Below are 21,836 nucleotides of genomic sequence, written 5' to 3' on the forward strand. Positions count from 1 at the left end.
ATATTTTATATAATTAATTTAAGGGAAAGTATGATAAAAATCATATATGAAACTTGAAATTGGGCTTATAACGACAAATAGAGAGACATGACCTCCATGCATGGACGATTAAGACCACATCAATAGTTGATGCTTGACCCCGTGCCGAAAACTTTATTTTATACACTTATATTTATTTGTTCAATTTTAATTTCCCATTTGCATATAGTCAGAATTATAATGCTATAATACATATGCATGCATGGTTCGTTCTCTGAATTTTCTTCGTAACTTTCCACTTTCCAGTTGCAATTTGAATTGTATTCTATCTATTATCTTTCTTTGGCCTTGCATCTTAGAGAGAATATATATATGATATGTTCTTAGCTTCTTTGTTGTATGTTAGTTATTGGTCACTAGAAATGAAGGCCACTTGTTTATACCTCTAATATATATGCTTCTCAAATTTTCTAAGACACCGAATTTGATCGAAATATAAGTCCTAAACCTCTTAATTTAATTTGGTACAAGAATAATTAACTGATGAAAAGAATTAATATTCCTTATTCTTATCTACTATTCTATTGTTGAACAACAAACATGTTCTAGATAACTACGTACTTTAATTTGATTTTATGAATTGCTACATATTTTCATTACCTTGTGTTGCAAGTAATTTAATCTCTACTTACATCATATGGTCAATTGCGGCTGAGCATTTAATCATAGCAGCCAAATGATAAAACCAATTATATTAAGGTGGATTTTATGGGGCCTTTTATTATTGTGTCTAAATTATTTAACTTAATTTTATAAATAAAAAATAAAATATATAAAATAAAAATAAAATATTTAAAATTTATTATATTATTATGTATTTTTTTAATAAAATAGACATAAGAATATAGGTATCATAGTATTCACCGTATAATTAAAGGTAAATGCTATAATTTTTCTATGAAATAAGCGGTGAATTTTATGTACTTTTGTGTCCTAGAGTTCATCTATGTTGATATTTTATTATGTATTTCTAAATTGACTCCGATTTAATTTTTTGCTAATTCTTTTTCTAAGTTAACTCCATTGTTTGACCGTTTCTCATTCTAAGTTTCTAACCCCTGGTTCAAATACAAAGTGAATCATACCCACCGTTTTACCCTTTTTTTCCGTAATTTCTGTGTTTTCTTTTTTCTTTTTTTCTTTCAAATTTAAAACCGCAAATCCTAACTCATTAGGTATTTTACAGTGAAAACTCACATGCCGATTTAATAGTCAAAGATGATTAGATGACAAATAATTTTTTACTATAATTTCCTATGAAAACACAATTTTTTAACATTGCATAATACTGAACTTATGGAAAAAAAAACTGTAAAGGAAAAAAATGAAAAAGGGCTATCTAAAAGTAGTAAAGAAGGACATTCCTTTAATTTGATACTCTTATTTGTAAAAGTTGATGAATAATGTTGTATATTGCTAATATTGTTAAACCCAAAATGATAGTTCATGTGGAGGAGTTTGATTTCGCTTTTAATGATGGAGCCATGGAGGATTAGTAGGACACTAGGACACATGTTAACATGTTGTCAAGTAAATGGTGTTAAATCAGGACCAATTAACAGTAAAATAGGTGAAAATAAATACATTAAATGGTATCAATTTTTAAATACATTAATGAAATATATAAACCATTAATAGGGATACACATAGGCAGATGTAATTTATTAAGAGGATGAAAACATTCACCTAATTAAAGACATAAAAAGTATTAAAAGAAAACAAAATTAAAAAAATTGGTACATCTTAGTAAAAATTTAGATATAGATAACTTTAAGTAAAATTAATAGTTAAAAGACATTAAGTAATTTAATTAATTTAACTAACTTTTTATTTAATAATTTTTAATTATTAATTTCATGTGAAGTTGATTGTACCTAAATTTCTCTCATAAAAAATCTCTTCTCATGAACTAATTTATAGGCTAAACGATAGTAGATACGTTAGGTTGGTACCAATAATTTATGAGAAAGTTTGGCAGTGTGTGTGATTTGTCCAAAATAATGAATGTTATTGCCCTTATTATCAATATCATATTATTAATCAAGGTTGTCATCAATATAAAAGTCAAACTCAAATATATTCATACAATTAACATTTAATATATGTGACGCCTATCATCAATGTCATCGTTGACCAACAAGTCAAATACTATCACCTCAGACAGCTAAGCTAAGATCAATTGACGACTTACAATATGACGCGTTTCCTATACATTTGTAACGGTCAAAGCATATATATCAAAATAATGTAGAGTTATTATATTTTATTATGAAAAAGTATAAATATCAATATATTATCTTTAAACTTATTAATAATAATAATTAATTATTATATTTTAAATATATGTATAAAGAGACATATTTAAAAAATACATCTATAAAAATATTTTATTAGATATAATTATAAAAATTATATTTTTATTAGACACATTTCATAAAATACTGATACAAATAAGAATTGATAAAGTTGACAAAAATATTATTGGTAACGTAACAAAATTAATATATTATTAATTAATTATTAAGGAAGATGCATGGCTGCATGCAATCAAAATAAAAAACAACAAATTTGTGTGGTTTGTAAAACTGTGAAGGTGCCCTATATGTAGATGTGATAAGGGGACACATATGCTGCTCTATTTTGTATATTGCTTGCTCCTCTTTGGCATGCTCCTATGTTTTGAATCAATCCAAATTATTTATAAAATTAAAAAATATTAAAAAATTAAAAAATAGAGATATATCAATTATTATATATGCTTATCATATTCTTTTATGCAAAAGTCTTTTTTTTTAATTTAAAACATAAATTTGTATCGACTTTTTTTTAAATAGATTGTTTTCCTTTTAAAAATACAAATATTAAATTCTAAATTTTTTAATCATAACAATTCTGATAACACGCTATAAAATTGTCTCTACCAAAGATTTAAACTAGCAAATAAAATATATGAATTTTTATGCATCTAATATATTGATTTTCGATCCATTATTAACTATTATTGTTAAAATTTATTTTTTTAGAGAAATATGGATAGTATATATGATTAAAAGAATTAACTTTTGTATACAATGTCAAAAATGTTATTTAATTACTAGTGACTCAAAATTCATATATGATCAATTTTAATTACAAAAATATATCAATACATTAAAATTAAAACCTTTTTTTTTGGGTTAAACTCTATAAATCTCAAGGCATTATCTCTGCAGGTAGTCAAATCTAACGCACTGTAGACTAAATTATTAGCCATCATTGCATGGGGTAATATTTAATTTCACCGCTCGATTATTATAAGATAAAGATGTTTAAAAAAGAAAACACATTTATGTTATTTTTAGGATAAAATATTATCATCAAACAGCACACTATCTTTCGTAATTTAAATTTATAATTTTTTTTTTTTTTTTACAAAAGGATGAGGTTGTAAAGTGATCAAGTTTATATATAAACATTTAGTATTTATATACACCTAAAGTCTCGCTTGTACCGATTGACATTTATTATACTATATATTCTTTAGATTTTAGAACAACTCTCATTTCAATATATAATTTAATTGTTTGCCTTTTTCTGCTTGGTAAATTAAGTTCAATAATTATCCTGTTAGTTGAAAAATATTTTCGATCAGGGTAAGTTAATTTGAAGTAGTGAAAAGGTCGATCGATTGAGGTATAAGTAATTATTGAAAAGATGCACGTGCAGGTATTGGTTGGAGGTACTCAACGTGGATTCGATTTTAAAACACTTTATTAAATCGGACAGGTCTAGTTGAACAAATATTCGAAATAAGTAATCGAATAGCAGATCGAGCAATTACCTAAGTGAAAAAGTTGAAGGCTTTTACCATGTGAGAGATTTATGAGTAAGCGTTTATTAGCTAAAGGACGAAAACGGTTACCAAGGAGTGCGCATACAAGACTGCACCTTGTAATTAATTATCAGTTACAAAAGTAGACTATAAATACTAGAAAGTTTTAGGGAATAAGGAGGGTTGGAACTTTAAGTCAGAAAACACTCAAGCACACTCACATTCTCTGCGAATTCCTGAGTCTGCGATCGAGTTTTTTTTCTGTAGGATTCCTTCCATGTTTTATCTTTTTAATTTATCTTTCAAGCATTTTTTACTTTCAATGTCCAATTTATATTTCAGCATCTCTAAGTTCCATGCCAAAGTCCTTTGACCCAGTCGAGAGCACTTTACTGCTTTCTTTAAATTTCAACGCAACTTTTTCGATTTTAATATTGTTTCTTTTTGAAAACTTTATTTTTCAGTTTTTTTATTATTTTACAAATTTCAATTTATCTTTTATCTCAATATCCGTCTAATCAAAAATATTTTGATACATTTATAAAAAATTAATACCTACAAAAAAAGAATAAATTTCACTTCCAAACTATTAAAATTGAACCACTATCGATTTGCTAAAAATGGACAAAATAATCCCCGTACAAACAAAATAATACATTTCCTTTTCTTGTAGCCGTATTTTGTCAAAGCGTATGCGAGTAGTTGGTAAACTATTTTTCCTTACTGAGGTCCCATCCTAGCTATAACGATTGTATATTATATTACATGTATGATGTATGATGTATTGTCTTAAATCTAATAACATCAATACAAGAAGACGAGGGAGCACAAGCCAAAAGTTTGACTGTTATACTCAAGATTCGAATAAACATCATGTAAAAGAATTTCTTTTGAATTTGCGAAAATTTTGTATAAATTTTTATTTTGTGGGTTATCTAAAACAAAGATGGTAAAAATGGGTCTAGATGTCATAATCCCAATGTCTTTAATTGAACATGTTTATGTCCACTCCTTAGACAATAGTGAAAAATATATGTAAAAAATTTTAATGCCTAAGTTAACAAAAATTTTAAATAGAGTCTGTATAAGTTGTACAAAAAATATTGGAAGTGGTAGTTATCATAAGATAAATCTCTTTTATTAGTAAGAGATAATATATTTTTTTAACTGTGAGAAAAGTTATGTCAGGCTTTGTTGATTATCACCTTTGATTATCATCTTTGTAGTGATAATTAAAGAAATAAAAAAAAATTTAACTTATTTTTTAAGTTAAATTGAGTCACGGGTCTAAGAGTAATTTCAATGGAGAGTCTCTCTTTTATTTTTTTTGACACAAAAAGACTTCAATTATTGGAGAAAAGGATATGATAGTCCTCCCACAATTCTCAAGGAAGACGAGTTTACGAGGAAGGACTCTATCCTACCAATGATTACTTGCCATAGTTATCTTTAAAATAATAATTAATTAAATAATTATAATAAATAATTAAATTATAATTAATTAATTAATTAATTAATATATTTAATTAATTAATTATAATTTAATTATTTAATATAATTATTATTTAAATCATAATTAATATAAAAAATTATGTTAAATTATAATTAGTTAAATTTATTTACATTGTGTATTATTTTTATATATGAATTTATTTAATATTAATATTTTTTAATAGTAAATTTTTTTAAATTTAAAAATTTAAATTATATTGTTGAAAAAATTAATTACATTAATTTTAAGAATTTTAATTAATTAATTAAGTGGGACCACAACAGGAACTACAGTTAGTTTCTTCTAATGGAGAAGAGAGAGATGCTTTGAGTTCTTAATTACTGTTTATGACGCAAAAGCTGATGTGGAGTTATTTTTTTATGATAGGTGGACCATAAACAGAAAGTAGGATGAGTTCCTATTTGAGATAGTCTAAGACCCGAGTTAGTGTTCTTATTTGTTTGGTTTGGAAGTGAATGCTCCTTCATTGGAACAGGTTGCATGAAAATGGGTTTGGAGTTTGGACAAGGTTAATTTGAATCCATGTATGAATAATTTTCTTTCTCTGACTCTTTTATTTGTCTTATGTTAAAATATATTTTTTTGCCAATAAAAATCAAATTCTAAATTTTTTTATTACAAAAATTTTAATATTATATCATGAAATTATTTATTGTAAAAATTTAAATATTTAATTATTCTATTGATTTCTATAATTTTTCTAATTTGTAATTAAGTCTTTATATTTTTTTTCTTTTCAATTAGGTCTTTATATTACTTTTAATTTTATAATTAGATCCTTCTTAGTATAAAAAATATTAGAGTTAATTGAATATTTCTTTGCAAATTGAAAATATTCATAATTAAAAACCTAATAAGATTTTGACTGTATTTATATTAAAAAGAATATTCTATTAATTTTAATGTTTTTGACATAAAAATGACCTACTTACAACAATTCAACAAGAGGGTTCAATGTGATTGATGACATCAAAGCCATGGTGGAGAAAGAATGCCCTGCGGTGGTGTCATGTGCTGATATTCTTGCATTGGCTACTAGAGACTCTGTAGTTTATGTAATGTACACCAATCAAATTTTAGTGATGAGTGTTATGAGTGAAATTGTGGGCTTAAAACATTGATAATTTTGCAGTTGGGAGGACCATCTTGGGAAGTAGGCTTACGAAGAAGAGATTCTACTACAGCAAGCAGACTCGATGCTAATAACTCCATTCCTGCACCCTCCAAGTACTCTCAAACAGAATTTCGCTAACCAAGGCCTTTCAGAGAAAGACTTGGTGGCCCTTTCAGGTAACTATTATTTGAAGATGGTTATTTCTATGAAGTCGTCTTCATGTGAAGATAGATGATATTGTAAATCGTTAGATGGTTTAGTAAAATATGTCAAATCATTTAATGTATTGCAAATTTATCTTCACATGAAGACGTTATTATGGAAGTAGTAACCTTACTTGAATAATGCCAGCAATTATATATAATAAAATTTCAATTAATAAGGGTAGATTTTCATAACAGGGGCACATACCATTGACCTAGCTCAATGCAGACTTTTCGGACCACATACCTACAATGACACCAACATTGATGCCTCTTATGCCAAATTCTTGCAGAGCAAGTGTCCCAGGACTGGAAACGACAAATTGCTCGAACTCCTCGACCGTCAAACTCCCTTCCATTTCGATAACCTGTACTACAAGAATTTAGCTCAGAAGAAGGTTCTTCTTCATTCTGACCAGAAGCTGTACACCGGCGATTCTACCGACCATCTAGTGGGAAATATGCTACGGATAGAGTTGCAATTTTTTAATGACTTTTTCGAGGACATGGTGAAAATGAGAAGAATCAAGCCTCTCACAGGAGGGAAAAAAGGGAGATCAGACTCAATTGTGCTAAAGTCAACTAAACATCAACTACTTAAAATTATGTAATAATAGTTATTTTTCTTTCCAAAACTATGTCTGAATTTCGATAATTTGTTCTTGGTGTCAAGGAACCTGGTTTATTTCATAACAAACTTTCTTGAGTTTATATGAATGTGCACATGATTTTCCCAAGCTCTTCAGTTTCCCTGTAGACATATTTGCATCAATGTAAGTTTAATTATTTATTACATCTATTTGGTTATAGTGATCTTGTAACTATAAATTTGTCATCAATGCAATAAAAGGAATCATAATATTTATTTAGCTTATGCATACAATTTGCATCACTGTGAAATCAGGAATTCATCATGATCAAAAGGTTTACAAGAATATTATATTTTGTTAGGGGTTGAAGCTATCTCGTTTAGAAAACTGGTATATCATTACTATACAACTAGCTAAACAAAAAACAACGTTCTAGCTGCTAGTTACACTTGGATCGCGTCTTTGCCACTTCATCCGGTTCATCATCTGTTTCAACTTCCTCTTCCATCAGTTCAAATTCATCAATCATTTTGAAGTAGGCTTTCTGTTTTTCAATGTAATCTTGCAGCTCGGAATCCTTGGGCGTATCTTCTGATGATGTGGTGCGCTGCTTCTGCAAAAAGCAAAAATGAACCCAAAAACTTCAGCATTGTATCTATTAGACATGATTCAATCAGGAATTCGAAATAATAACCATACAAAAAAATATGGCATATGTAGATAAGTACTTCAAAGATTTTAATCACATTCTACTTCAAACTGAACTATTTAAGACTTTTTGTAGAAGAATAAGTAATGACCAAAAGAGTTCTGACATTTTGTCAATCGCAAATTATGCAATTTACTCGAAACTTAAACACGACATACTTAAGAAATTTGAAAACAACTAGAAAAGCATGAGTACTCTAACTTTAACTATTATACACACACTGTATGCAAAATTCTTATTGCAGTATTTTCAGAATGGACCATTTCAGGAAACAACAATAACTTGCAAACAATAATAATCAATCAATACACATATACATAGGAGTTTGACAGTCCAAATAAATCCATTGAAACAGAGTAATAATCAATCTATTTACCTTTCTCAAAGGACTTGTCAATGCCTTGGCTTTAGGTAGATTTGCACTTTTACCACCATCAGTTTTCGGGCTGCTTTTCATGACAACAGAACATACGTGACAAATAATTATATGGTATGCTTTCTAGGAAGCTGCCTCTATTAAGCCCATAGTTACTGTGGATGTCTATAACATATATATCAATATCAATAAGGAATTAAGGAAACGAACTTAGAGAATTTGACGGATTCTATTTGAAAGCTAAAACAGATGAAACAAAAAGGAGAAATCTTAATCATTAATAACTTCAATATAGCATCACAATAAACCATGATAGACTTTCCAAGTTTTCAATCAAGACCTACACGCCTAACTCAACCAATCCACGTAGCACACAACATTCATCAGAATATCTTAAGCAAAATTCTTCCAACTTGCAGGATGTGAAACTATCATGAGAAAAGCAGGACAAAAATTCTTCGTGTGGAACTATATCCCTATTTCTCATCTTTTTTTGCTTTAAAAATTTTCTTATCTCTTTGTTAACTATTTCCCTATTGAAGCACTTCATTCATACTTTACCAAAGTGATCAAATTATAAAGGTTTGCAGCATAATTTCTTTTCTATTTCTACTACTCCATGAACCTTACTCAGCCCAAGTACTAATTTCTTCAACCAATGTTAAACACACGGTTACACCTACATCCAAGTTCTAGAGCAACAGTAACAGTGACTTAGTAAAACAGGAGGAAGAATTACCTTGTATCAGAAAGCTTCAAAATGGGTGTGCTGATGTCAGGAAATGCCAAAGCCTTCCTTTTATTCGGAGCACTTCTTCGGCCGTAGGTTACTGAAATAGGCTCAAAATCCTCAAGATCAACAAAATTCCCTGAATTCAAAGCAAATAAAATTGCACACTCAATAAATTACCCTAATCCACAATCAATTACTAACAATCACAGTTTATATATCATTGTAAATCTAGCGTTGCTCCCAAGCAACTTGAGCTTAACTCAAATTGAGCTAGAATCTATCCTAATTTGTAAAATCATTGCACTGCAAGCGAATAATCCTAAAAGGCGCAAATTATAGATAAAAGCTGAAATAATATTGGAAACAAATTCAAGAAATTGAGAGCAGAATAATTGAAGTACCGGGAGAAGACGAGGTTTTTGGCGACGAAGGCGGAGGAGGAGCAATGGTAGGGTTCGAAGAAGTGCTTTGGAGATTTGGGGAAGCGTTGGTAGAAGAGGCGCATGAAGAAGGTTTATTAAGGCGAGGTTTGGAAGAAGTAGAAGGAGGTTTGGATTTGGGTTTGGGTTTGATAGGGCTTATGGAAAGTGGAGAAGAAGAGTTAAGAGTGTTGGTGCAATCGGAGAGAGGGTTTCTGCGTTTAGTGGTTCGGAACATGAGTTGATCCATAAGCGCTATTCGCATCAACTGGAGAGTGTTGGGCATATTGTAACAAAGCTTCGATTTCTTCTAGCCTCATTCCAGGTTCAGATTGCTGAAGTAGTAACTTAACCATATTTCTCTAAACATTTTACTAGAAACTCATTGACGTGAAACAAATATAGGCGAACAAAGAATTTATAGTGCACATAAAAAAAAGTAAAATTGCAACTTCAAAAAATAACAAAACAATCAAGGTAGAGCTACACATGTTCATAAAGTGCAAAGAATGGAAAGTGAGAATTGTACCTTGCCATGACACTATTACTTTTGTTTTGACAAAATCTGCTTAGAAGCTTCAACCAAAAGTTTCAATCTGTTCAGAATAAACCAATTATGTTTAAAAACACAAACTAAACCAAAATGAAGCTTCTTTTCTGTAATAATGAACTCTAGAAGTCTGTATATAATTATCTTAGATACGACAAAATATATAGTCACTAAAATATATAGGATCATGAGCTATTCTCTGTTTTCTGAAGTACTGTTTCAATTCAGAAATTAAAAAAAGAAGACCTACAGCTACATGATATGTTAGAAATCCCTGAATTCAAGGATGCTAAAGTTCAATTTGATGCTATTTCTAACAGGTTAATTGCATTTCACTAATACGTTTATTAGCATGGCATGAACTATTTTCTAATATATACAATATTCATATTTAACACAGATATACACATCTACTGATACAAATTGATGAAAACACAATTTCTTGATATTACAGGTATCTTGTACTAAGAAATCTACTGATACAAAACGAGACAAGAATAATGTCATAAGTAGAAGATTATAAGACAAGAATACTGTTTATCACAAAGCATGATGATCATCACAACTCATAAGAATTCAAATTTTCCATAAAACTAGCTGGCAGCCAATGACAAACTCTGCATGGATAAGAATACTATCATCATTATTACCGACTAAAAAAGGCTATACTAACTATAATAAGTTATTGTGCAAACTCAAACATATAGTTAATTACTCAAATATGAAGTCCTTAATTGAACTAATACACATAGTTGAAACTGAACTACAACAAAAACAATAGTAATAATCAATTTAATTTTATCAAGTGTTATGTATGAATTATATATTAGATGAAACTGAACTTATGAGTAACACAAAGCTAGCTAGCCTTTTATATTAATGGATGAACTTAATTTAACTGCTGTAATAACTGATGTATTAACTCAGATCTATATATACAAAAACTCTCAAGTCTGTCAAGTTGAAAGTTGAATAAAGAGTGGCAGAATGAGAAATAGAGGAAGAAAATGAAATAGAAGAGCGAGGAGCAAAGTTGCATAAAAGGACAAAGAAGTTTCAATGAGGGATCTGTGTGAAACATATGATAAACAGAATTTTGGTACTTATCTTTTCGAAAAATATTAATTCTGTTCTGTTCCACATTCTGTTTCATTTTTTCGAAAAACAAGAGCTTAACATAATAAAGTGGAGTTTATTACAAGAAAAATTAAGCTAAATACACCATTATCATCAACCAAGTCTTATAGGTCCATTCATTCCAAACTTTAGATCGGGAACTAATTAAGCTAAATACACCATTATCATCGACCAAATATATATAGTGAAAATTAGAAATCAGAAAAAATATATATGTAGTATATATTTATGCTCTCAAAGATACACTCGTACACTTTTCAGAAATCAGAAAATAGTATACGACCACATTATTTTTATCACACGAATGCTGAATGCAAAAACAAACAAAACCCCAAATTAGAAAACCTACAAACAACAAAATTAGAAATAAAAAAACCCTAAAAATCCACAAACCTCTCAGTAGCATATCCAGTAGCTGAAATCCTAGTATATCCTTAGTATTCAGCTTCGACAATTAAAAAAAAAACACACACACACACACATACAACAACAACCACCACCACCATAAAATTCTAATTTCACTATGAAACCCTAAGATACACCAAAATTGATATTGAAAGAACAGGGCCGAAGGAAGCTCACCTCGGACCGACGGTGAAGGAAGCTGACCAACTGAACCAACGGTCGAAACAAGAAGACGAAGACCACCACCACCCGAGGGACCAGATGCTGGTTCCGTCTGCTTCTGCCGCCGGCGAAGCGAGCGCAGGGAAGGCGTTGAGAGGTGAGAGAGTGACGAGCGAACAGTGAGTGCGAGAGTGACGAGAGGTGAGAGCGACCGCAACGACGAGTGAGTGCGACGAGAGGTGAGAAGTGAGTGCGAGAGTGCGAGAAGTGAGAGCAACGAGAGTGACGAAAAGTGAGAGAAGAGAGACGAGGCGCTGGAGTTGGATACGACGCCATTTTCGTTTTCTTAATAAGCATGAGAGATTATATATGAATTAAAAAAAAAGTGTTAGGAACAGTAACTTTTGTGACTTGTAGTCATTAAATAGTCATTAATAATATTTTTAATAGTGTAAAATTTTATCCAATAATTCATTTTTTTATTGATTACATACTAATCAAAATTTAATAAATTGTTAATTTCCTAAATTTTTTCATTAACAAATATAATCCAACTATATATTTAAATATTTTTTACAATTAAATTTAATTAAACTAATCTAAACTCAATAGAAATTATTTTTATCACAAGCACATTTTAACAACACATCTGAACTTGTCGGGTGCTGCAGCTAGGGCTGGCAATAGGTAGGATAGGATAGGATAGGGTTTGGACTTTATCCTAACTCTATCCGCGAGTTAAACATTTCATTAAAACTCTACTCTACCTTAGAATCTCTCAACCCTAATCCTACCCGCACTATAAAATTTTAAATCCTACCCTATCCTATTATACCCGCAGAAATATCAAATTTTTTTAAAATAAATATAAAATTCAATTATTTCGAATTTTATACGTATTAACAACATAAAAAATAAAAAACTAATGCTCTAAATTATTAAATTAACTAACTAGTTTAGTGGTTGTTCACTTATTATAAATTTATAAGTCATTACATAATAGAGATTGTAGGTTCAACTTTCACTTCCTTCACTATATAAAGAAATTTTTATAAAATATGTGTTATATATGAGGTGCAGATAGAGTAGAGTAGGATACATCCTAAACCCGTACTCTACCCTACCCGCAGGCATACCCGAACCGTACCCTACCCTACCCAAACGGATTAGATCGAATTAGATACCCGCAAATATCAATCCTAACTGCAGCTTATCACTACTATGAGAAACGAAGCAGCGACATTGTCACGGCTAATAATAATATTAATATTATAAATCGTTATATTATTGAGTTAAATATGTTAAATTATTTAATAATTTATAAATTTATCTTCATGAAAAACGTTATCATAAAGATAGTAACTTTACTTAAATAATGCTACTTGTTCTTGTATGGATACCTGGAGGGAGAGCTCAGTCTCTGGGAATCAGCGCCGAGCTATTGTTTTCGGTGCCGACCTTCAGGTCTTGTGATAATCCGAGCTTTTCTCCAAGAGTATGTCCAATCGCGTAGAGCTTTAAGCAAGAAACAGGGGGGGAGTGTACCTGCAAAGGCACTCTGAAGCTTAAGTTAGTATTCAGAATTCAATGTGTCTTTTAGATGAGAGATCATACCTTTTTGTAGGTGAAAAATGTATGAGTCTGTTATGATCATCCTCTATTGCCCGTATTAAAGAGTAATAAGTGAGGTGAAACGTTTGGTCGGACGTTTCATTTTGTGAATCAATCCGTTAAGTTGAGTTGTAACGTAAGTGGCTGATTCGAAAATGGAAACGCCGATTTAATGCTTAAAATGCCGAACTATAACGTCATCTTTCTAAGTAATGATGTGATAGTGCCGAGTTATGAGTGATAATACCGATTTATGATGTGGAATTTGTAACGACCGGATCATAGCCCTCAAGCTTGACCTGAGAAAGTGTTTTAATGAAGCAGGTTGAGCTTTTAATGAAGCATAAATCGGTTATTTGAGCTGGTGTATAAGTCGGTATTTTGGGGAATCCGGCAAGTGATCATGCATTGTAGCCCCCAGTTCAATCTGCTTTGTTAAACAGTTTTTAATGGGTAAGTGGTGCCATAAATAGAGGAGAGAGAAAAATTTAATGCGTGCTGCAGGCTTTGCGTGTTCCCAATGCTTGTGATGGCTTGTGATGTGATTGATTGGGTTGTTTTCGAAAACCGTTTTTAGTGGGAAGTTAATTATTTTTTAGAGTCCAAGTGGTGTTTTGGATTGGGTTCGAAGGTTTTGGCGTTTTAGTTGCATTTTAGGAAAAGAGAATGAGCAAAAGAGGTACGTTTTTCTTCTCTTTGTCTTTGTAACTTCTTTTCGTCTTTGTAACTTTTCTTCTGGTTTTTGGTATTGAGATGGGTTTTGAGAAAGATAAGGGAGAAAAAGTTGTTTGGTCATATGATTGGGTGGGTGATGATGTGAGAAAACGGTGTTCACTGTTCTTGGATGAAGAATCTGTGAAAGAGATCGATAAGAGAAAAATAGCGAGGGGTGGTTCGGGGGTTTTGTTTGAGTTGCGTCCTTGTACGCTTAGTGATCGTGTTTTTCATAGGCTGGGAGGGTTTGAGTTTTTCTACATGTATAGCTGTGTGTTGGAGGAGTTGAAGGTGAGATTGCCTTTCAGTGATTTTGAGTGTCAGGTTTTGAGGCAGCTTAACTGTGCGCCATCGCAGCTGCACCCTAATGGATGGGCATTTTTGCGGGGCTTTGAAATTCTGATGGATTTTCTGGAGGAAGTTCCTTCTGTGGAGTTGTTCTTTTCTTTATTCCAAGCAAAAGGTGTCTGGAAAGGGGGTGGGTGAATTTGAATAGTTCCCCAAGGTTTGCTATTTTTAAGCTATATAAGTCGTCCTTTAAGGACTTTAAGGAGTTGTTTTTGAAGGTTACCAGTGCTGAAGGGCAATTTCCATTTTATGTTGATGAGCATTTGGGGGAGATGTTTCCACTTTGGTGGTGTTCGGAGCCGCAGAATATTTTAGGGCCGGAGATCATTAGTTCAAGGAATGAATGCATCATTGAATATTTAGTGGAGGTTATTGATCGGAAAGAATTAATGTCGGTGTTTGACTTGCTGAAGTGGGAGGAAGATAGGCAGGCTGTGATAGAGTATTTGGGTGAGTTTTGTTTATACTGTTTACGTTAGGGGTTTTGAACGTTTGTTGTGATCTATATGTTTTTGATGATTTCAGGTGGAAAGTATCCAGGAGTGTCGGCTTCTACTCTAAGAGCGAGGGTGAAGAGTAAGAATGTTGATAGAGAGGGTTCTACTTCTAAAGTAGAGAAAGCTGTTGGTGTTGGTGAAGTTAATCAACCGAAGCCTGGGAGAAGGAAGGTTATTGCGAGGAAGAGGAAGACAAGTGTTGTTGATTTATCGGAAGGTTCCGAGGATGATGGTGGTGAAGTTCCTTTTGAGGAAATTCGGACTTTCTTCAAAAGCCAAGAGAAATTGCATGATCTAACTGATCAGAGTGATGGGGCATCGCTGTGGGGGAAGGACTATCCCTATATGACTGTTGCCGATGATGTTTGTCAAAATTTATCTGATGTGACGTTGGCTGAGGAAATTGGCGATGTTGCCATAGATCGGTATATGCAGGTATTTGTGTTTTTGAGGTTACTTTTGGAGTTTGATACATAGGGGGAATACTGAGGGTAATGTTGATTTATGTTGTTTTTGCAGGTAATCGGGTTAAGGCTTGCCAGTTTAGGGCGTAGCCGGGAGAAGAAGCATCGAAGGGTTTCCGAGGTTAAGCAAGAACCGAGTTTGGCGGAGGAGCTGGAGTTAAAAAGTAAAAGGGTTGTTGAATTGGAGGGTAAAGTATTAGAAATGGAGAAGGAGCTGAAGGAGATTAAGGAGAACTATTCGAAGGAGGTGGAGGATGTTAAGAAAAAAGAAGCCGATCTTGCTAGCAAGAGTGCGGAAGTGTTGGAGCTGACGGCGAAGTTAAAGGATGTTGAGAAGCAGAAGGGAACGGAGATTCTGGACTCATTTGTTGAAGGTTTTGAGCGGGCTTTTCAGCAAGCTAAGTTTCTTGCTCCTGGTGCTGATTTATCTCAGATGGATCCGGGGAAGATTGTTCAAGACGGAAACATGGTGGAAGATGAAGGTGATGTTGAAGGGGAGGCTGAAAATGTTTGATAAAGAAAAGTATGTAGTTTTTGGAAACTATGTTTTTTTTTTTTTACTGTCTTTTGGTGGTTTGTAAATTAGGTTTTGCCTATGTGTGTTTGGAAAAACAAGGTTTGACTTTGATGCCGTTTCTGGCTGTTTTGATAAGGATATGATATTGGTGTGTGTTTTTCTAATGTGGTGACTGACGGAAGTAAGTATATTTTGGACGCTGATTTGCATTAATTTGGTATCTGATTATGATGAAGGTAGGATTTTGTATGTATGGTTAGGTCTGATAATGATGTGGTGGTCGTGGTCTGAATTTTGATGTTTGTCTGATATAATGATCGGCATCCGAGTTGGATCGGATATTTATTTGATATAACGATTGGAATCCGAGTTGGATCGGATAATTGTCTGAAATAATGATCGGAATCCGAGTTGGATCGGATATTTGTCTGATATAATGATCGGAATCCGAGTTTGATCGGATATTTGTCTGGTATAATGATCGGTATCCGAGTTGGATCGGATATTAGTCTGGTATAATGATCGGTATCCGAGTTGAATCGGATTTTTGTCTGGTATAATGATTGGCATCTGAGTTGAATCGGATTTTTGTCTGGCATAATGATCGGTATCCGAGTTAAATCGGAGATTTTTTTGTTTCGTATTATTTGGAATAATTAAATTTTTGACGAATTGAGAAGTATAGAATGCAAATAATATTGACTAAATAAGGAAATTTATTGATTTAAGACTTTTGACTTTGAAGGTCCAGGTAGGCTAGCCTCGTTAAAACCTCTCCAAGCAAAACCCTTGTGGGAAAAATCTTGGTAGTAGGAAAAAGAGTACTTGCCTGTCCCTGGTGTTAACTGTAATATAATTTTAGAGAAGATACATTCCAGGTGTTAGGGAGATCTGTACCCTCTAATGTTTGTAGGAGATAGGCTCCATTGCTGATGACTTCTATGACTCTGTAAGGACCTTCCCAATTGGCTGCTAGTTTGCCATGTGGTGGGGGTTTCCTTGCTTGTTCTGTTTTTCTGAGCACGAGGTCGTGGACTTGAAACGATCTTGGTTGACTTCTTTTGTTATATCTATGTGTAATGCGCTGTTGCATTGCTAAATGTTTGATTGCTGCGGAGGACCGGACTTCTTCGATGAGGTCAAGTTCGGTTCGTCGAGTCTGATCTTGTGTAGTTAGGTCGGCCAATTGTGTGCGTAACGATGATTGGGAGATCTCTATAGGGATCATTGCGTCTGAACCGTAGACCAAGTGGAAAGGTGTTTCTTTTGTTGTGGAGTGAATTGTTGTATTGTACCCCCATATGATTTCTGGGATAAGCTCGGCCCATAGGCCTTTTGCGTCGTCCAGTTTTTTCCTGAGAGCGTGTAATATTACTTTATTGGCGGCTTCAGCTAACCCATTTGTTTGTGGGTGTTCTACCGATGAGAAGTGCTGTTTGATTTTTAAGTTCTGCAAAAACGATGTGAATTTTTGATCGGCAAACTGGCGACCATTATCAGTGATAATGTGCCGAGGAATGCTCAATTGCTACAACAAGGAATTTTACCTGTCCTGTGGTTGTGGGGAAAGGTCCGAGGATATCAATCCCCCATTGGTTGAACGGCCAGCTAACCTCGGAACAATGTAAGACTTCGGCTGGGAGGTGTGTTATCGGGCTGTGTTTCTGGCAATTGTTACAGCTTTTTACTTTTGTGTGACAATCTTGTCTGATGGTCGGCCAGTATAATCCAGCTCTGAGGATTTTTGAATACAGACTTCGGGCTCCGAGGTGTGTTCCGCAGATCCCTTCGTGTGCCTCTGCAAGCGCAAGCTCTGCTTCTGTCCTGCAAAGACATCTAAGTAGTGGACGAGAGAATCCCTGTTTATATAGGCAATTATTATAAATTGTGAATAAGGAGGCCTGTCGACGGAATTGTCGGGTATTTTTGACGTCGTCTGGCAAGATCCCTGTTTGGAGATAGTGTATGTATGGGGATCTCCAGTCTGTTTCCTATGTCACACTTAAGATATGGTTTAGTTCAATGCTCGGCTTGAGCAGTGTTGATTGAAAAAGTGAGGATCTGTTTGGTTGAGTGCTGGCGAGTTTAGACAGAATGTCGGCTCGGCCATTACTCTCCCGTGGAATGTGGTGTATTTCGTATTTGGAGAATTTTGAAAGTAGATTCTGTACGATATCCAGATATTTTGAGAGCAGAGGGTCTTTTACCTGGTATAGATGATTTACCTGTTGGACGACAAGTAAGGAGTTGCAATATACCTTAGGTTCGGTGATGTTAAGGTCGGCCGCAAGTCTAAGCCCGGCAATTAATGCTTCATACTCACTTTGATTGTTGCTTGCTTTGAATGAAAAGTTGAGGGAATGTTCGATGACATAACCGTGACCATCATCAAGTATAATACCTGCTCCACATCCGTGTGGGTTGGATGAGCCGTCGACGTATAAAGACCATTCGATGTAATCCTCAGCTACGTTGGGTATTGAAAACTCGGCGATGAAGTCGGCCAAAAATTGTGATTTGATGGATGTTCGGCCTTCATATTTGATATCGAATTCTGAGAGCTCCACCGACCATTTTACTAATCGGCCTGCCAGTTCAGGCTTCTGCAGCACTTGTCGCAAAGGTTGGTCTGTTCTTACATGGATTTCATGGCTCTGAAAGTATGGCCGGAGTCTTCTGGCTGAGAAGACAAGGGATAGTGCCAGTTTCTCGATGCTCGGGTATCTAAGCTCGGCGTTCTGTAAGGTCTTGCTTGTGAAGTAGATTGGGAACTGTTTCTTCTCCCTTTCTGCAACAAGAGCGGAGCTTATAGCCAGTTAGTGACTGACAAATATAAGAATAAAGGTTCACCCTGTAGGGGGGTGTGTAAAATTGGTGGTTTTGAAAGAGTTTCTTTTAAAGTTGTAAATGCTTGTTCACATTCATCAGTCCATTGGAAAGCTTTTTTTGTCTTTAAAGTTTGGAAAAAACATGAGGATTTAGAAGCTAGGCAAGGTAAGAATCTAGAAAGCGCAGCAAGTCTCCCTGTTAACCGTTGGACTTCTTTGATGGTTCGTGGGCTCGTCATGTCCAGAATAGCTCGGCATTTTTCAGGGTTGCCTTTGATACCTCGGCTGGTGAGCATGAAGCCGAGGAATTTACCGCTCTGAACCCCGAATGCACACTTTTCAGGGTTTAGCCGCATGTTATATTTTCTTAGTTGTCCGAAGATTTCTGTGAGGTCGTCGAGGTGATTATTGCCGCTCTTTGTTTTGGCGACCATATCGTCAACGTAGACCTCAATATTTTTGCCGATTTGTTTGGCGAAGACTTTGTCCATTAGACGTTGATATGTTGCACCTGCATTCTTAAGGCCAAATGGCATTACTTTATAACAGAAATTTCCATATTCAGTAATAAAAGCTGTCTTGTTTTGATCGGATGGATGCATTTGGATCTGGTTATAACCAGAATATGCATCCATAAAGCTGAGTTTTTCAAAGCCAGAGGCATTATCAACTAAACAATCAATAGAAGGTAAAGGGTATGAATCTTTGGGGCATGCTTTGTTGAGATCGGTGAAATCAACACACATGCGCCATTTACCGTTATGTTTTTTAACCATGACGACGTTTGCTAGCCATGTTGTGAATCTGATCTCTCGGATGAAGCCTGCACTGATGAGCTTTTTGGTTTCGTCTAGAGAAGCTTGCTTTCGATCGTGTCCGAGATTTCGCTTTTTCTGTGCTACTGGTCGGATAGATGGATCTAATGCTAGCTTGTGTGATATGATGGATGGGTCGATGCCTGGCATATCAGCTGGGGTCCATGCAAACAGGTCGGCATTTTGTTGTAAGAATGTTTGGAATGTGGATTTTTCCTCTGAAGATAACGTTGATCCGACGTATGTGAACTTATCCATGCTTTCTGTGAAGTAAATTTTATCTAGGTCTTCTGTTGGGGTTGGCCTTTCTAATGTCCCTGCTCGAGGGTCAAGGTCGGCCAGCATGTGTTGGGTGTTTGTGTTGCCGATATTGTGGACCTGGGCGTTAGTGTTACGATGAGGTCTTTTGAGGCTATTGTTGTAGCACTCCCTGGCTTCTTGGGCGTCGCTATGAATTGTTGCAATTGTGTTGTCCTGCAAGGGGAACTTAACGCAAAGATGAATTGTAGATACTATAGCGCCGAACCTATTTAAGAAAGGTCGGCCAAGTATAATATTGTAGGGACTGAAGCAATCGACAACCAAATATTGAATATCTGAAGTTTTCGATAAAGGGAACTTACCGAGTGTGGTTTGTAACCACACAGAGGCCATAACCGGGACTCGCTCACCTGAGAATCCTACCAAGTCACCAGTGGAAGGTCGGATGATGTTGTTGCTCAGTTTCATTTTCTGGAAAGTTGAGTAAAAGAGAACGTCGGCGCTGCTGCCTGGGTCGAGTAACACCTTTTTAATTAGGAGATCTCCAAGCTGTAGGGAGATGACGACTGGATCATCCAGATTTGTTATGCTGTTGTTATGATCGGCCGTCTGGAATGTTATTTGTGGCGATGTTGGTGGCGACTGTTATTGACTTTGATCGGCGTTGACGGAAAGGATAGCTCGGTAAGATCTTTTCCTTGCGGAACTTGTGGATCCTCCACCTGCGAAACCTCCGGAAATACAGTTAATCGTACGTATAGGTTGCTCGGGGTGGCTATTGTTCGGTCGGTCTCTATCTCGGTTGTGTTGTGTAGCCGAGCTCTGATCTCCCGGGGCGGGTGCGCGCCGGTGCATTTGGCCGCTGATGAATTTGTCCAGATGACCCTGCCGAGCTAATCGTTCCAGCAGGTCTTTAGCGATGACGCAGTCGTCGGTATTGTGTCCGTGCTTCTGGTGGAAAGAACAGTATTTTGATCGGTCAGTGCTTTTTGAATCTGGGTAATTACCAGCTTTTCGCGGCGGCTTGATTAGCTTTGAGTTCAAGATCTCCTTGATGATGTCATCGCGTTTGGTGTTGAATTTGGTGTAGGTCTCATATCGTGGGATTGGTTTGAAATTCTTTTTATTGTCTCATGGCTTGTCGTCGTCTTTATAGTGAGGCTTTTCTGTTTTTCGAGCTTGTCGAAGTTCTTCGATGTCGATCTGCCCTTTAGCTTTTTCACGGAATTCGGCCATTGTTTTCGGTTTAGCCACAGCAATAGTTTCCAGGAACTTTCCTGGTCTCAATCTGCTTTTTATGGCGTGCAGCTCGACCTCGGGGTGGAGGTCGGGTATGCTTATGGCTATCTTTGTGAAGCGCGTCATGTAGTCCTTGAGGCTCTCGTGCTGGCCCTGCTTGACTGTGTTCAGGTAATCGGAGTCGTGGAGGTAGATGGCGGATCCAACAAAGTGCTCCTCAAAGGGTTTTGAAATATCTCAGAATCGAGAAATGGAACCTGCAGGCAAAGAACAAAACCAATCAAGTGCAGGACCATCTAAGTAAGATGGAAAACAACGACACAAAACTTTATCAGATGCACCGTTTACTATCATTATGGAGGTGAATTTTTTGATGTATTTCTTCGGATCACCTAACCCATCGTATGGAGTTAGGGTGGTTGGCAGCGTAAACCTTCGGGGCAGCACGAAGTTCATCACTTCCGCCGTGAACGGTCCAGGGGAGCTTTCCTGATCGTCATTTTCGATGTTTTTCTGAGTACTCTCATTATGTTCGGGCCGCTCCTCTTCCTGTCGAGCAGTGTCTGAGACATGTGTTGGTCCTGACTACTGCTCGGCTTCTTCTGTTCGTTCTTGTCGGTCATTGTTTTCAGTCCGAGCGTTATTCAAGTTGGCGATTTGATTTGCCATTCTTTGGTTTTCCTCAGCCACGACTTGCCGCAACTCGGTCACCATCCGGAGCAATTCGGATGGTGAGGGTGGGGGTTGCTCAGCCATGACTTCAGGACGGGAACTTGGAGGC

The 21,836-nt window shown here is 34.9% G+C and overlaps 1 protein-coding gene and 1 pseudogene across 5 annotated transcripts; one reads left to right on the forward strand and one right to left on the reverse strand.

Moving 5' to 3' along the window:
* Nucleotides 1-6,286: 6,286 nt before the first annotated feature.
* On the forward strand, nucleotides 6,287-7,483 carry LOC107475643 (peroxidase 4-like; annotated as a pseudogene).
* A 41-nt stretch (nucleotides 7,484-7,524) lies between these two features.
* Nucleotides 7,525-12,086, reverse strand: LOC107475495 (classical arabinogalactan protein 9). Of its 5 annotated transcripts, none has more exons than XM_021135798.2 (6): nucleotides 11,777-12,086; nucleotides 10,037-10,103; nucleotides 9,490-9,854; nucleotides 9,095-9,224; nucleotides 8,356-8,428; nucleotides 7,525-7,883 (listed from the first exon to the last, which is right to left on the reverse strand). In XM_021135798.2, the coding sequence occupies exons 3-6, from the start codon at nucleotides 9,791-9,793 to the stop codon at nucleotides 7,710-7,712; spliced, it is 681 nt and encodes a 226-aa protein (XP_020991457.1). In that variant the 5' UTR covers nucleotides 9,794-9,854; nucleotides 10,037-10,103; nucleotides 11,777-12,086; the 3' UTR covers nucleotides 7,525-7,709. The 5 variants fall into 5 exon arrangements, 4 of the variants coding, with proteins under 4 accessions (XP_020991457.1, XP_052112899.1, XP_052112898.1 ...); XM_052256939.1 differs by having other exon boundaries at nucleotides 9,095-9,185; nucleotides 9,490-9,869; XM_052256938.1 differs by having other exon boundaries at nucleotides 8,356-8,425; nucleotides 9,490-9,869.
* Nucleotides 12,087-21,836: the final 9,750 nt, after the last annotated feature.

The sequence above is a fragment of the Arachis duranensis genome, chromosome 2 (assembly GCF_000817695.3).
Source record: "Arachis duranensis cultivar V14167 chromosome 2, aradu.V14167.gnm2.J7QH, whole genome shotgun sequence".
Taxonomy (NCBI): domain Eukaryota; kingdom Viridiplantae; phylum Streptophyta; class Magnoliopsida; order Fabales; family Fabaceae; genus Arachis; species Arachis duranensis.

Excerpts from the sequence above, each read along its gene's own strand:
- LOC107475495 (XM_021135798.2), bottom strand. The coding sequence starts at position 9,793 with ATGCCCAACACTCTCCAGTTGATGCGAATAGCGCTTATGGATCAACTC. Across the intron at positions 8,429-9,094 it reads TTGAAGCTTTCTGATACAAG|CAGCCCGAAAACTGATGGTG; the intron begins GTAATTCTTCCT and ends TGTCATGAAAAG. Across the intron at positions 7,884-8,355 it reads TGACAAGTCCTTTGAGAAAG|AAGCAGCGCACCACATCATC; the intron begins GTAAATAGATTG and ends TGCTTTTTGCAG.